This window comes from Hermetia illucens, chromosome 1 (genome assembly GCF_905115235.1).
Source record: "Hermetia illucens chromosome 1, iHerIll2.2.curated.20191125, whole genome shotgun sequence".
Lineage (NCBI taxonomy): Eukaryota > Metazoa > Arthropoda > Insecta > Diptera > Stratiomyidae > Hermetia > Hermetia illucens.
The window spans coordinates 996466-1011852 of NC_051849.1; the positions used below are offsets into that span (position 1 = coordinate 996466).

The 15387-nt window shown below is 41.4% G+C and overlaps 1 protein-coding gene across 4 annotated transcripts in view; it reads right to left on the reverse strand.

The window, feature by feature from the left end:
• LOC119647306 (titin-like) overlaps window positions 1–15387 on the reverse strand; it is an 85248-nt gene that overhangs the window by 26854 nt on the left and 43007 nt on the right. For all 4 annotated transcript variants that reach the window (XM_038048216.1, XM_038048218.1, XM_038048219.1 and 1 more), the window contains exons 2-5: window positions 3187–3334; window positions 910–2806; window positions 717–842; window positions 565–663 (exon numbers count right to left, since the gene is read on the reverse strand). In XM_038048216.1, the coding sequence (XP_037904144.1) occupies window positions 565–663; window positions 717–842; window positions 910–2806; window positions 3187–3240 (2176 nt within the window). In that variant the 5' untranslated portion in view covers window positions 3241–3334. The remainder of the gene's footprint in view (window positions 1–564; window positions 664–716; window positions 843–909; window positions 2807–3186; window positions 3335–15387) is intronic.

Here is a 15387-nt window from a genome sequence, read left to right on the forward strand (position 1 = left end):
TATTGTGAATAGAAAGGGTACAACTAAATACGATGCAATTCTGCGCCCTTTGTAATAATAATATGGTCCTTTTTACTTTCGATGAACACACATCCAGACAATAACCTTTGTCGAAACTTGTCAATATCCTTTCCATAACCTTTGTCTGTCGACTTGTTTTGTTCGATATAATCCCCCAATTCCGCCGATTATTAGGGTAGAATTTTATTTCAACCGCAGAGTTGATCCTTTTTCTGACAGGCTCTACGCCTGCTATTACGTTTTTGAATGAAATCTACCTTTTCTTTCTTATATTGAATAAAATTCAAAAATTATATTCAAAGCTTTGAAGAATATTCGAGTGATATTTTCATGAAATTAGCAATTTTATAAGAAAATATTTCACTTCTTATAACCGCATCAGAAATGTATTAGGAAACACGGATTCACTCACTCTTGGCGTAGGGTTTAAGATGAAAGCGTTTTTGTTAAAAGCCCTTCTACAGTTATTGAATCATAACTTATATATAAGATCAAGACATTATATTTACTATGAATAATATCAGGTTGGAATATAGCACTTACCTTTTGTTTCGATTCCAGGTTCCTCTTTTGGAATTTCACTCGGCTCGATATGAGGTTCGTTGTGTTCTAGTGATGGTAACTTGTCTTCCATGGTTTGCTCTAAGAAAAATGGGAAAATTGAATAATTGAAAAAATCTAAGAATGAAATTTACCTTCATTATGCAATTCCAACTGTGAATCTTTGACATTATCATCAATAGTCGTCAATGGAGTCTCTTCGCCGACTTCCATAGGTAATGGATCCTGATGTTTCTCTGCCATAGACTCAGTCAGTATTTCTGAAATTATCATCGGTTTTTGTACAATACGGTAATATCGCATTTTATTTTATTAGGTTTAGGTTACCTTTCGTGTAGCTTTCTTCCACTTCTTGTGGAATAGCGGGTGTTGTGTGTGTTTCAAGGGATTCTTCGTGGGAAGCCTCCACAGCGGAAGCATTTAATTTTTCCTCATTTGCAATTGTTTCAACATTGTCCAATTGTGGTTCTTCGATGTTGACACCGTGCTCGGATACTTCAAGTTTCACTTCATTGTCCTGTTGGGCTATTTCGGGTGTTTCGTGCAGTTCTTGGTGTTGTTCTGCCACGATTTCCTTTTCTTCAATATCAAATTGTTTCTCATTTTCATGCAATTCTTCCAAATGTTTCTCGTGTTCGTCCAGATCATTATTGAATTTTTCTTTTTCTTTGGATTCATCAACAGATGCAGCCACCTCTTCAGGTTGTTTTTCTTGCACTTCAAACTCGCCGAAAGGCTTTTCATGCACTTCAAACTCGTCCAAAGGCTTTTTCTGTATTTCAAACTCGTTCAAAGGTTTTTCAAGCATTTCAAACTCATCTGTCTTTTCATATGTTTCAAATTCTTGTGAAGGTTTTCCTTCTTTATCAATTTCATCGAAATGCTTTTCCTCCTCATCTAAGTCCTTTAGTTTTTCATGCTCACCAAATTCTTCAAAGGGTTTCTCATGCTCCGGTTCATTGAATGGCTTCTCATGCTCAAGTTCATTGAAGGGCTTCTCATGCTCAGGTTCACTGAATGGCTTCTCATGCTCATCAAACTCGTTGAAATGTTTTTCATCCTCCTTCAAACTACCATGCTCATGAACATGTTCCCCGAATTCCTCTAAAGATTTCTCATGATCATGTTCACTCAATAACTTTTCATGTTCATCAAACTCGCTGACGTGCTTCTCTTCCTCCTTTGGACTCTCCGGCTGTTTATCAAATTCTTTTGGAACGCATTCTTCATGGTGGATGATGCTGTCAAAATTGGTATCCGGCACAGGGGAAGTTGGCGCGGGGGAGATTGAAGTTGGTATATCTAAAGCAGGAGACGCCGATTCTCTAATATCATCTGCTTTCGAGGTAATATCTAAGATATCTGACTGGACCGGGTCAGTTTGTTGAATACCTTCCATCATGGTTTCATGTGTTGTTTCTAGGTTCTTCTCGAGAGGTTGTTCTATGTATTCTGCGAATTGATTGTAAGCCAAATCATCTCTGTTTTGCAACATTTCAACAGATCCACAGAAGGCAATATCTTTATCTTCGAAAGTTTCTTTATCCATATCAGTCACAATATGATCCAATCGGTTAGCATCTACTGCTTTGCCCGATTCTACTTCAAATGTTTCAAGTACCGTTGTTGTTTCTCGAATCTCATGTGTTACTTCATCAGTCTTAATATTATCCTCTCCTAGTTGTGAATCATCACTCTTTGCATCAAAATTATCACTTTCACTCATTAAGTTTTCAAAACGGTTGTTCTGACCAATTAATTCAGAAGGGTGAGCGTCAAACGGCATGTCGGTGCAAGGCGAAATCGGTGCTGTTGGTTTATTATGTACGCTTAGATCGTCCAAATCCAGACTATGCGGTGCTGCCCTTGTATCGAAGGGATTATCTGACAATGGGAGTGTTTCTTTCGAATGACTTAGGGTTGAACATTCGAATGGATCCGTATCATTATCAGCATCATCAGTCGTGTCTACTGATGTTTCAGGACCCATGTCACCTTCATTTTCTAGGTGTCCCTTCTCTATATCTGACAAAATTACTTGTTCTTTGTCTTCATTGTGTTCATTAGATCCCTTCACGAAATCCGTGAAGGGATTACTTGTGTCGTTCAAATCAATTATATTATTTAATTTATCATTCAAATGATGGGCACCAGTCATGCCAAAAATGTTGTTTGTTTCATCCATTTCATGTTTCGTTTCTGTATTGGCATTTGATATCAAAGTCTGCAAATATATTCAGAAAATAAATTCGTCACATAATAAAAATTAATTGAAATAATAAAAACTTGTTGTATCCTTTTTCGTTGGTGTGAATATTTATTCTTGCAAATACCGATATTTCGGGAACCACTTGTTCCCTTCATCAGTGCTAACAAGTTTACTGTCTTTCTGTAAGGATAATTGAAGAAACAATACCGCAGAGTGAAGACGTCTGGTGCCTCGACATATACTTTGGCACACGAACTTGTTAGCATTGATGAAGGGAACAAGTGGTTCCCGAAATATCGGCATTTGCAAGAAGTTTTTATTATTTCAAATAATTAATTGTTGGAAACACCGCATAATTTCACTCAAATAAAAATTAGGTTTCTGTTAATTCTCACCTGAGTTACATTATCAATTTCGCCGGTCTTGCTGTTGTCCATTGTAAAATCCATGTTTACAAAAAGTTAAAAACGAAAATTTCTTTGATTTCTCCTATTTATAAAATATGTGTTTTTTATCGGTTCGATATTTTATCTAGTATTTTATCTGAAATGATATTGAAATGATAAAAAATATGAGTGTTTTCATAATGCATTTTTGAAGTTGATATCATTAAATTTTTTCAGGTTTATCATAGATTTTTATAAATAAGAAATGAGATTGATTGTATAATTCGCATATTTTTGATGAATTTCACGATTTGTGTTTATTCTTTGTTATTCCTAACAATGGACTGTTTGGAAATCTAACCTTCCGATTCGCATGGACGACCAAAATCCGAGTCGAATTTCAGTTTAAATTGAACTTACTTGTGTGGGGTTTATTTTGCTAGTGTAATAGTAGTGTTAATCGTAAATCGTAAATAATATCTCAAAATTTCCGCATACTAAAATATACAAACACTTTATTTTCCATATAGGAATGACCAAGGGGACAGACAGAGTGAGGGTCGAGTTTAATTTCAGCATCTTTCTGCGGCGGGCCCAATATAATCAAAGGATCGAAATCTATTGTGTCAATAAACTCAAATAGTTCTTTTCTGTGATTAAAGGTATGAAAACGCGGCTAGCATGAAATTCATACATAAACAAGGCTTTGCGAAAATTACTTTCTAGAAAAAATTCACTTTTCAAGGCTAATTCCGGTTACCATACTATCAAACTTCAATGGATCCAAAAGTCACTACCCACATTTGTATAACATAAGATAGTCATTCTTTAGAATCTCTCCATTTAGCGGAAAAGAGAAAGATCGTTGTTAAGTTAACAAAGGAACGTTTGATATTCAAACGGATAACATGGTTATCGTTATCATAACCACAAATCCATATTGATCACAAATATCCTCTTTTTGCATGTAATCATAGTGGTAGACCTCTGATTAGAGGAATTCACGCAAATACTTTTGATTAGATGAATTCCCAAATATGTGAATGTGGCGTAACCTTAAGCAGAGCTGTCTGCAATTTCGGGCATTAACCAAGCGAACACAGAAGTGGTAGTTATGAGGTCACCATCATCAATGGCGCAACAACCGGTATCCGGTCTGGGCCTTCGTTAATAAGGAATTCCAGACATCCTACACCATTGCTGTCATGTATTCCTTTTTTACCTTTCCGGGCTGGCTCATTCTCAACCGTAGGGTTGCGAGTTATGAGCTGCCACTCCTACTTACGCAGTTTTGAAAGAGAATAGCGAGAACGCAACTTCCACAGAGCTTCACTGATTATCGCACACGCTTGGATGAAACCTTCAATCGGATACTAATTTAATTCCGAGCAATAGTCTCCCCGCGGTAGAAAATAACTATATGTTTTTTACGCCGAAATAGTAGCTTCACCTGCCCAATTACCATATCCGTTAAAAAAGACCTATTCCGAACGTGGTGATTGGCTGACCCTTCATGTGACATCATGTAGCGAGGAATTTGACTCTTATTTACGTGGAAGCGCATGGTTTAGTGTTTGTTACTTTTGAAGTAATCAATCAGTTTTTAACAGAAAAGTGGGAAATTGTTGCGCGAAAGGACAATCCTTCAATTTATGTTACGTTTCGGCAGCAATGGTAACAAGCTGTGTAGCATATTCTAGAAGTACAACGTTCCGAAAGGAAGGGTGTCATAATGAAGAGTTCAATATATTGTTTACCACATATTAATAATTAACTTTCAGAGCGGTAATATGGGTTTCGGCGAGCCCGTTCTACGGTCGATGCAGTAGCAAAGGTCGTGGAATTGGCTCGAGATGCAATGGCCATGGGCAAATGCTGTGCCCTGGTGACGCTGGACGTCAAAAATGCTTTTAACTCAGCCAACTGGGGCTGGATTAAGGGCGCTTTGGCCAAACTGGGTGTTCCTAGCTACTTGGCTCGGCTCATCGAGAGTTACTTTTCAGACAGACGGACGACGGGCCGAAGGAGTACATTGTGACAGCAGATGTGCCTCAAGGTTCTGTATTGGGACCGCTGCTGTGGAAGATAATGTACGACGGAGTACTTGGTCTTCGCGTGCCGGAGGAGACAACGCTGATTGGTTTTGCGGACGACTTGGCGGTAGTTGCAATTGCAAAGCATCCCGAGGACGTGGAGCTTTATGCAAATGAAGCCATTCATACCATCAAGTCATGGTTACGAATGGCCAAGCTGAACTTGGCGGACGAAAAGACGGAGGCGGTCCTCATTACCAACCGTAGGAAGAAGAATACGGTTACCATCCAAGTTGGTAATCGTGAGGTCGTCTCAAAATCGGTTGTCAAATACCTGGGGGTGATGATCGATGCCAAGCTGAGTTTCACGAGAGAAGGCAGCAAATGCCAGCTCATCCCTCGCAAGGATGATGCCTAACGTGGGAGGGCCGAAGTATAGTCGCAGGCTACTCATCGCGGGAGTGGTGAGGTCGATCCTGCTATACACGGCCCGTGTCTGGGCGGGAGCGTTGAACCACGCTGTCAACCGGAGGAAGATATGTTCGGCATACCGGCCAATTGCGCTAAGGGTGTGCAGCGCATTTAGGACGGCGTCGACGGAGGCAGTGTGTGTTATCGCAGGAATGATCCCTACAGATCTTCTAGCGAGCGAGGCACACTGACTCTACGAAAAACGGAAGGCAAATCCAGCCGAGGTGAATGCGGATTTCCGAAAAGCCATCAGGAGAGAGTTGTGTGGCAAGTGGCAACAACGATGGGATAACTCCGACAAGGGCAGGTGGATCCATACATTGATCCCGTGTATCGAGAAATGGGTCAACCGAAAGCACGGAGAATTGAATTACCACCTGACATAGTTCCTTACGGGACACGGTGGCTATAGGAAGTACTTGCATCGCTTCGAGTTGGACGAGTCGCCCAACTGTCCTGAATGCGGTGCTACACTCGAGGACCCGGAGCACGTTATGTTCCATTGTCCCAGATTTCTGTAGCAGAAAAGGAGGTTGAACAGCATCCTAGGGGTGGACATCGAGCCCTCCAACCTGGTGGAAGAGATGTTGAAGTCGGAGGAAAACTGGGTGGCGGTAAATGAGGCAGTAGCCGTGGCGCAGACAAAACTCCTGGAGTTGGATCGAGCTCGGAAGGCGTCGCGACGGAGACGTGACATGGACGAGCTGGTATAGCGAACTAGAGCCTCCCCCGCGAAGTAATACTTCACGGTGGTCCCGCGGGGAGGGGCGGAAGAGTGGGGGTGGTTTTAGTGGGTGTGAATCCCACACACTGCTGCAACCTGGCACAGCAGCGTCTTTCTAAGATTTCCACCTCCATCCATAAAAAAAAAAAAATAATTAAATAATATAATAACAATCGTTGGCGCAACAATCCATATTGGATCAGGGCCTTGAAGTGTGTTAGAGCACTTCATTCAAGACCGAGACGGCACACTACAGTATACTGTAGGAGGCAATGTGGTCAGCATTGCGCTCGCCCGGGATTATTACCCTGATTTGACTCAGGTACTCATTCACAGCTGAGTCGACTGATATCCGACGTCAAATCACGATACAAATCCCACTACCACCAGTGAGATTTGAACCGCGACCTTCCGTACGTATTATTAATTAAATTAAATTAATACAAATCTTCGCCATATTGTTATATAATTGATTTACTTGTGCCAGCGTAAAAGTTATAGAAATGATGCTATTTAAGAACCTTGGAACGGATCTCTGTGGACCGAGAACCAGGTTCACTCCACTCTTTACCTCTTATAATTGAGTAACATGGTGATAGACTCAAGTCTCATCCATAGTGGTGAATCGGCCCACAAACTCCACTTTATCCTTTCGAAAACGCTCTAAAGGTTGCTGAGAAAGTTGGATTCGAATGTGTTTTTGTTCCATTGTTAGCGACTGCGGCACCCATTTTCGCACCGCTTTTTGAAACCCAATACTTCAGTCAAAATATTGCTTACAATGCCCAATGAGATGCCTAGGGCTTCTACTAAATTTCTTTCAGTCACTCGCCGATTTTCCGATATGATATCCTGGATTTTTCCTGCGATTTCTGGTGTTGTTGCTGTTTTTGGACGTCTTTGACGTGGATCGTTTCCAAGGCTTGTACAACCACGTTTAATTTCAGCAACCCTACTTTCTACTGTATTAATCGAAGGCGGAGAGTCCTTATACATTTTCAACACCCGCTCATGAATTTCCTTTGCTTTTAAAGCTCCCAAAAATAAAAATTCAATCACTACACGATACTTAATTTTTCCATTGTAAAAAAATATTGGGGCCAGTCGATGCCAAATGGCTTGTAGACAGATTGCAATGAAACTTCACATAAGTTCATATAAAGAGTGTACCAACGTAAAAAAAATTAGACTAGTAGAAAAGCCCTCTCTTATCGAACCGCAAAACTTATTGAACAACTTAATAGGTTAATTCGTATTAAAATGATCCTCAAAATTTAAACCTAGCCAAAGAAAATGAATTTAATCGGGTGATGGCACTTCTTCTTCTTTTTGGAACAGCAAAAAAGTTTCCAGCGGGGTTTTGAGGAAATTATTTGTGAAACAGGGCACGAAACAACATTTCATCGTCCTTTTTGGATATTAATTTCGTGTTTTAAGGTGTTAATGATCAACTGCCAGTTGCTGGTCTCCTGAAGCCTTTTGTCGCGGCTTATGACATAAATGGTGATAATTTAGAAAATACAGGTTTTTTCAAACACAGTTTGACAGTTTTATTAGATCGCATCATTGAAGTGATTTCCGCCATTGCGAAAACAAGGCGGGGAATATATTCGACCTCTTTTCGGATGCGTAGATGCAGGAAATATTTACCAAAAGAAGGATTCGAGGGGATTATATTTTCATGAACACACAACAAATAGCGGTCGTTGTGGGATTTAGTCAGTCCTCCGAAGCTGATTTTTTAACAGAATTCCGGGCCACTGGGTCTGCTGCTCAGAAACGAGATTCTGGAAGGCCAAGAAAGACTACATCAGCCGAAGACAGACTAGTGTGGAGATTCTGCCTGTGGGATCGGTTTAAAAGCTCATCGGGCATTAAAAAAGAGCTCAAGGATGCCATTGGGACAGAAATAGATGCATCAATAGTTCGTCAGCGGCTCAGAGAGGGCGGATTTCATGGCCGACGTCTCGCAAAGGAGACTTTTTTTAAATGAAAGAATGCAGAAGCAACGCTATTTATGGGCAATGGACCACGAAAATTCGACCCTGGAACAGTGGCGAACTATAATATTCTTCGATGAATCCTAATTTAATATTTTTGGGTAGGATATGATCCACTACGTATAGAGAAGTTCAGGTGAGCGATACAGTGGGAAGTGTGTTCAGACCACAGCATGCCAGCCGGTGAGCAGGATGATCTGGGGCTACTTTTCATTTTATGGTGTGAAAGGACTTTCATTAATTTAAGAAAGAGTCAATGGTGCAGCCTATAAACGAATTTTGGAGGAGCATCTAATACCTTGAAGCAGAGCAATGTCACTATTCAAAGGGGGTCCATCTTTCAACACGATTCTACGCCCTGTCACAGGTCCCACGTTGTAAGTAATATTTTTTTCTCATTTTCTCTAGCTGTTTTAGGAGAAATATTGAAGGTTTTACAATTATTTGACCTTTTTTGCTTTGAAAGTGCGCAACTTTCTGACCCAAAACTCAGTAAAGCAACTGACTTGATCCGGGAACAGCTCGAATTTAAACCCCACATTTAAAACTTGTGGGCACTAATGAAGAAAAAGGTAGCTGAACAGAAGTCGAAAAGCCAACATGAGGTTGATTTAATCCTCTTAAGGATCCACGTCCTGCAATTGACCTGCAGATTCTTATTTCATCAATGCCAGGGAAGATTAGAGCCGTAATTAAGGCAAAAAAGGGGTGCAATGAGATACTAATTAAACATTTATGAGTTTATTGTTTAGTTATTAAGGAAAAAAATATTATTGTGATACGACGAATTTTGTGATTGATATGAAACTTAAAAATTCTTCGGAGGATTCTTTTCTCGAACGCGGCCAAGAGTTCGCAATTTTTCTTGCTAAGAACCCAAGTTTACGAGGAATACATGAGGACTGGCAAGATCATAGTCTTGTACAGTAAGAGCTTTGACCCTATGGTGAGACGTTTCGAGCGGAACAGTCTTTGTAAGCTGAAATAGGCTCTGTTGGCTGATAACAACCGTGCGCGGATTTTATCATCGTAGCTGTTATCGGTTGTGATTTTCGACCTTAGATAGGAGAAATTGTCAACGGTCTCAAAGTCGTATTCTCCTATCCTTATTCTTCTTCGTGTTTGACCAGTGCGGTTTGATGTTGTTGGCTGATTCGTCTTCGGTGCTGACGTTGCCACCATATATTTGTGCAGCCCAAGATCTCGCGCCAATCAGCGCCTGCTCGATCTGGATGAAGGCAGTTTGTACGTCTCGGGTGGTTCTTTCCATGATGTCGATATCGTCAGCATAGGCCAGTAGTTGGGTGGACTTGAAAAGGATCGTACCTCTTGCATTTACCTCAGCATCACGGATCACTTTCTCGAGGGCCAGGTTAAAGAGGACGCATAATAGGGCATCCCCTTGTCGAATGGTCTTGAGAGTGATCCTGCTGCTTTTATCTGGCCTCGCACATTGGTCAGTCTTATTAATTTCATCGGGATACTGAATTCTCTCATGGCCGTGTACAGTTTTACCCTGGCTATGCTATCGTAGGCGGCTTTAAAGTCGATGAACCCCCCTACATAAGGATGAACGATTCCGTAGCCTACACAATGACGAAATCTATGAGCGATACCATGACCGCCCGGTTGTGGATAAAATCCGGCTCAATAGGTTACGGTGGGCAACGGCTCATTCCCAACATTAGGGTGTGGCTTGAGCGAAAACATGGGGATACCAACTACCACATTACCCAGTTCCTCACGGGACACGGTGGTTGCTACAGGCAGTATCTGCCCGCTTTGGGTTGGATGATTTTCCAGAGCATGTGATGTTTCACTGCTCACGATTTACGATGGAGAGAAGGAGCTTAAACCAGGTGCTGGGTAGGAGCGGGACCCCGGAGAGCTTGGTTACTGAGATGCTGGAGTCCGAGGAGAAGTGGCTTGCGGTTGGCTCCGCAATCATCCAAATGCAGGAGGAGTTGCAGAAGGAACAAAGAAGGAGGAAAGCTGCAAATAGGAGAAGGATGAGTGCCTAAGAGCAAACCTACCCCGCGAAGTAATACCTCAATGGTGGTTCCGCGGGGCTGGGGTGGTTTTTAGTGGGTGTGAATCCCACACGCGCCCGCTGTTGTTCCGCCGTTCGGGCGGCGGAGCTGCGGCGGACGTGTCTTTCTAAGATTTTCCACCTCCGTGTACGCACAAAAAAAAAAGGTTACGGTGGGCGGGTCACTTAATCCGTATGGATGAGGATGATCCCGCCCGGAAAGTCTATAAGGGCAATATCTATGGTAGAAAAAGAAGACGAAGCAGACCCTGTCTAAGATGGAGCGATGGCGTAGGTCAGGATGCCAGACAGCTTTTAGGGATATTGAATTGGTGGACCTCGGCGCAAAACCGGGATGTCTGGAGTTCCTTATTAAGGCAGGCCTAGACCGGATACAGGTTGTCGCGCCGTTGATGATGATGATGATGAAACTTAAACCAAATTTACCCATTTTTCGTAAAGTAGACTAATTTTGAATAAAAGTCCATCCTGAAAAAGTTTACATAGGTTCTTTTTTCTAAAGCAGCAAAATATCAATACAAAAAAAACCCTCATATATATAACACCCGATTTCTTGTGAATTCTGATCAGATTTTATTTTGCTTAGCAATAAATGAGGACTAGAAATCATCAGAAATGGCAATGATCGGCTTTCAGTTGTAGATTCTGTGAATTTCCTTGAGAATCTGATCTGATTCATATTATCTGCTCAAAAATCACTTTTATCTTAATCCATTGGCGGAATAATTAGTTTTTTAGAAGCACCACTGATAGTTGCCACAACACCTGCTTAAGCCGGTTTCTGCAAAAATACATGTCTAACCACCATAAAAGCATAATATCAAAAGTTTTTCATGGAATAATCTTCGCATTAAGTTTTGTCTGGTGAAGGCAATGTAAATGCAATTTTATGTGGTCTACTTTCTTTCCTATTGTGGGCCGAACAATGATTTTATTTCATTGGTAAGTTGTTTTTTTTTTCAATTTGGCGGACAACCATTTGAGTTATTTCTAAATCCGAAAGCTGAAAAGCAAATGCATATGATAACGAGAGCAATGAAAACTCTAATTCCCCACGGGGTGCCACTTGCTAACCGGCCAATATCTCAATTTACGAAAAACTTTGAATGGTTTTATCATGCTCGTTTGTATGCGTCGAAATGAATCTCATAAACCACAACTATATACAGTTTTGCTTCCAGGCAGCCATATATGATGCCCACTTGAATTGAATTGTTAAAGATAATGTTTCCTCTCTTCCATACTGGCATTCTTATTTTAACCACTTCACACGTTAACATCGCAAAGTAATAAACCTTCAGAGTGACATCAGAGGAAGAGCTCAGAGCTCGTCTAATGCCCGGTTCGCGAAATGGGAAGCGGGGCCAATTGTTTTTGCTCAGTCAAAAAGTAATTTTTATTAATTAGACGTAGTTACAACCTCAGCGAGCAAGCGCAACGGAGTTTCGATGAAAAATCGCAACAGAAGTAACTTGAAATTTTCGGGGAAAGAGCGAAAAAGTCGATGACACCTTTCAGCAACTCCATGAACATGGGTTGCAACATTTTCCCAATCTCGGGACTACTAGCATTTTTGACGATACACTATACCTACAATTTATCAATTGTACGCTTCGCGAGAAATACATCGTCCAATTAATAGACGCATGTTGGGAAAAGCGTACCAGAATCCCTTCCGCTCTAATCTCCCCACAGCACAACCTTTCCAATGGAATCTACTAAATCGGTGATTATTTTGTCTAATCTTTTGGATCGTGGATTTGAGCTCTTCTTTTTTCCACTGAATATCTTCACTTTTTAGGAGGGAAAAAATGCAAGAATCATGACGCGAAGAAACGTTAACCTCCGGAACAATTTTCTTAGTTGTGCGGAACATCTGAATATCTGAATATTTCAGCTACAAACCATGTATCTAGCATCTAATCTATATTGTTGCTATCATCCCAATGTGTACGTCATTTCCAGCAGCTATTGTACACTTGTGAATTTTTCGTTTTGGGTGTAATGAACTTCCATGAGTTCGTTAATTATATGTACAACACAAATGTATAATCTTTCTCCACAACATTCTGTGTCCGAAATGAATGAGATTGTTTGAATGTTTTTGTATGTTGAGGTTTGAGCTGCATTTAGAAGAAGGAGGGAAGAAAAGGTACTGAGTATTAAAAAACAGGTCGGCTTGCTGTATGCTTTTATATCATTTAATAGCAATTTTATTAGTATTTATTAATTGCTAGTCATGCCTCGAATGGACCAAAACAAACGCCAACGAATCAGTGTGTACTATTGCAGAACTACTTTCTTAATTGTCGCCAGTTGCTATGAAAAGAAAAAAAGTTAGATGTTGCCTTGAAGGGTGCCTCCTTACATTTTTACAATTAAAACAAGTCGGGAAACCGGAAGCTGCACGCTTCAGGTACGAAAGGTTTTGTGTATTTCTTTTATAAAGAGAGAGAAGGGTAGTTTCTGAGAATGGATTCGTTAAAAAAATGACCACTTTCAACGCCCCGCACCCCGTACCTTTTCACCAAATGTCAAAACTAAGACCGGCTTTTGAAAGTGCTAACCGAGACCTTTAATTTGATACCCCACACGACTATATTTGATGAAAAAAAAATTTGCACCCCCCTTTTGCATGTATGGAGACCTCCCCTTAAATTCGACGTAAAAGAATGTAACTCACTAAATGCGTGAGTGTTCACAGTTCCCACTTTTCTACCAAATTTGGTGTGAATCGCTACAACCGTCTTTGAGAAAAATGCGTATGACGGACAGACAGACAGACATACCTGTGAGGAGTGGCCAGATCTCCCATCAGGCGCGACCCCAGCTGGCGGATTGGGGCATACCTATTGATGTGTAAATATGTGTTTATGCACTTTTCTTTACTGACTGTGCATGGGCTAGTGTTTGCTCATCTCTGGTGCGTGGACCAAAATGGCTATGGGAAGGACACCCAGAAAATAAAACCAATATGGACGACCAATGAGACGAATTGCAGGGGCTCGGAACCCCAGTATCGGCGGCTTTTGGGAGTGAGCAAGCGGACTCCCGGCCGTCGATATCCCTCGACCGCATTGCTTCGGTGGTGGACAACTTGGCCACCGTTGCATCTAATACTACAAGTTTTTTAGATTTGGAGAAGGAGGTGTTCAAACGAAGCACAACTCTGCCAAGAACACCAATTGCAAAGGCAAGGAATGATGGGTTAAAAGGAGATAGCTGGTCAAAAAAGGCGATTTCGACACCCATCGGATCTGATCAAGAGGTACTCCAGCAGCAGCAAATAGATCCATTCAGGAGAAGCTCATCAATTTTACGATCTCCTCCAATATCAAAGCCAGCAAAAGAGAAAGCTCATGGGAGCTCAGCAACTGAAAAAGTTGAAGGAGTCAGTAAAAGGAGTAATCTGGCCAGGACTCATCGAGAACAGAGGCCTGACCCAGAAGAACTACCTTTTATGCAGCTTGGGACTAAAACAGTTGAGCTGTCCGAATTCATCAAGGATAAGCACAACGTGCACCAAGCCATTAAGAACATAGTGAGAGCCATCAGGTTGCTTTACAATAGGTCACAGGAAGAAATAAGAAAGCCTAAGGAAAAGCCGGACATCCCAACCTCAACAGTGTCACAGGCGACCCAAGTGACACCCAAGCACAAAGTCGCCGACCTTCGCTCAAGTAAAAGAGTACGAGACAAGGAGGGGGAAGCTTTGGGGAATCAACAGGCCCCAAAAAGGAAAAAAGGGATCTCAACCAGTCCAACAAACGGAACTAAAAGTTCAGAAGGGCCCAAAGAACCAAAAGTAGTAAAGTCGGCTAGTGAACCGAAACTAAAAGAAAATAAGAACAATGGTTGGACTAAGGTCGTGAATAAAAAAAGGTGCGAATTCGCCCGGAGGCAATTGTAATCTCCAGCAAAGGACATCTAACATATGCGGAGATACTGAAGAAGGTGAAATCTGACCCCGACCTAAAAGACCTAGGCGGAAGTGTCAGCAAAATCCGGAGGACCCAGAAATGGGATCTCATGTTTGAGCTAAAAAAATCCAGCGTGGGAAAAAGCCGAAAGAGAGAGATCCATAAGCAGATGGCAACAGCGATGGGACCAGTCAGAAAAGGGTCGTTGGACTTACAGGTTGATCCCTTCCATCGGGGAGTGGCTGGAGAGAAAGCATGGGGAGATCAATTATAATCTCACCCAGTTTCTCACCGGCCATGGAGGGTACCGTCAATACCTGTACAGGTTTAAATTGGACATCTCGCCTAATTGTCCAAACTGCGGGGTCCCAGAGGACCCAACACACGTTTTCTTCCAGTGTCCTAGGTTCGTGGAAGAAAGGAGGAACCTAGAGGAAACTCTAGGTGAAGTGCTATCACCGGAAAATTTTGTCCGGAGTTGTCCGGGTTTTAGTGGGTAAAAATCCCACACTCTGGCGTGCCCAGGCCATAGTCTTTTGAAGATTTCTACTTCCACCTCCTCAAAAAAAAACAGACAGACAGTAAACCGATTTGTGTTTTGTGTTTACACCAACACACATATGATGGAGAAAGATAGTCTTGAGGATCGTAAAAATAGCAATGAAAAAATGTTACGGCATGTGCTATTAAATGGGTTCCGAGTGGCAACGAACATTGGATCACACAAATTACATTGCAACCTACAGTTGATTCAAGTATTGTTGATGTGATCTTACTTCAACTTCATTGTCTTACATATACACTTGGGCAAAAGCTGCTAGGTTAAATCAGGGTTTCTTCCAATATCGTCTTTTTTGATTTATTTCAGTTTCAGAAAAGGAAACAGAAGTTACCGCAAATAAGATTCTTTTCGGTCCTGTGATCCCCTCTACGAAAGATTTTGCAGGTTAGTTTTTTTATGATGCGATTAAGGGTACTAACGGAAACGAAATGTCAAATGTAATAGAAATCT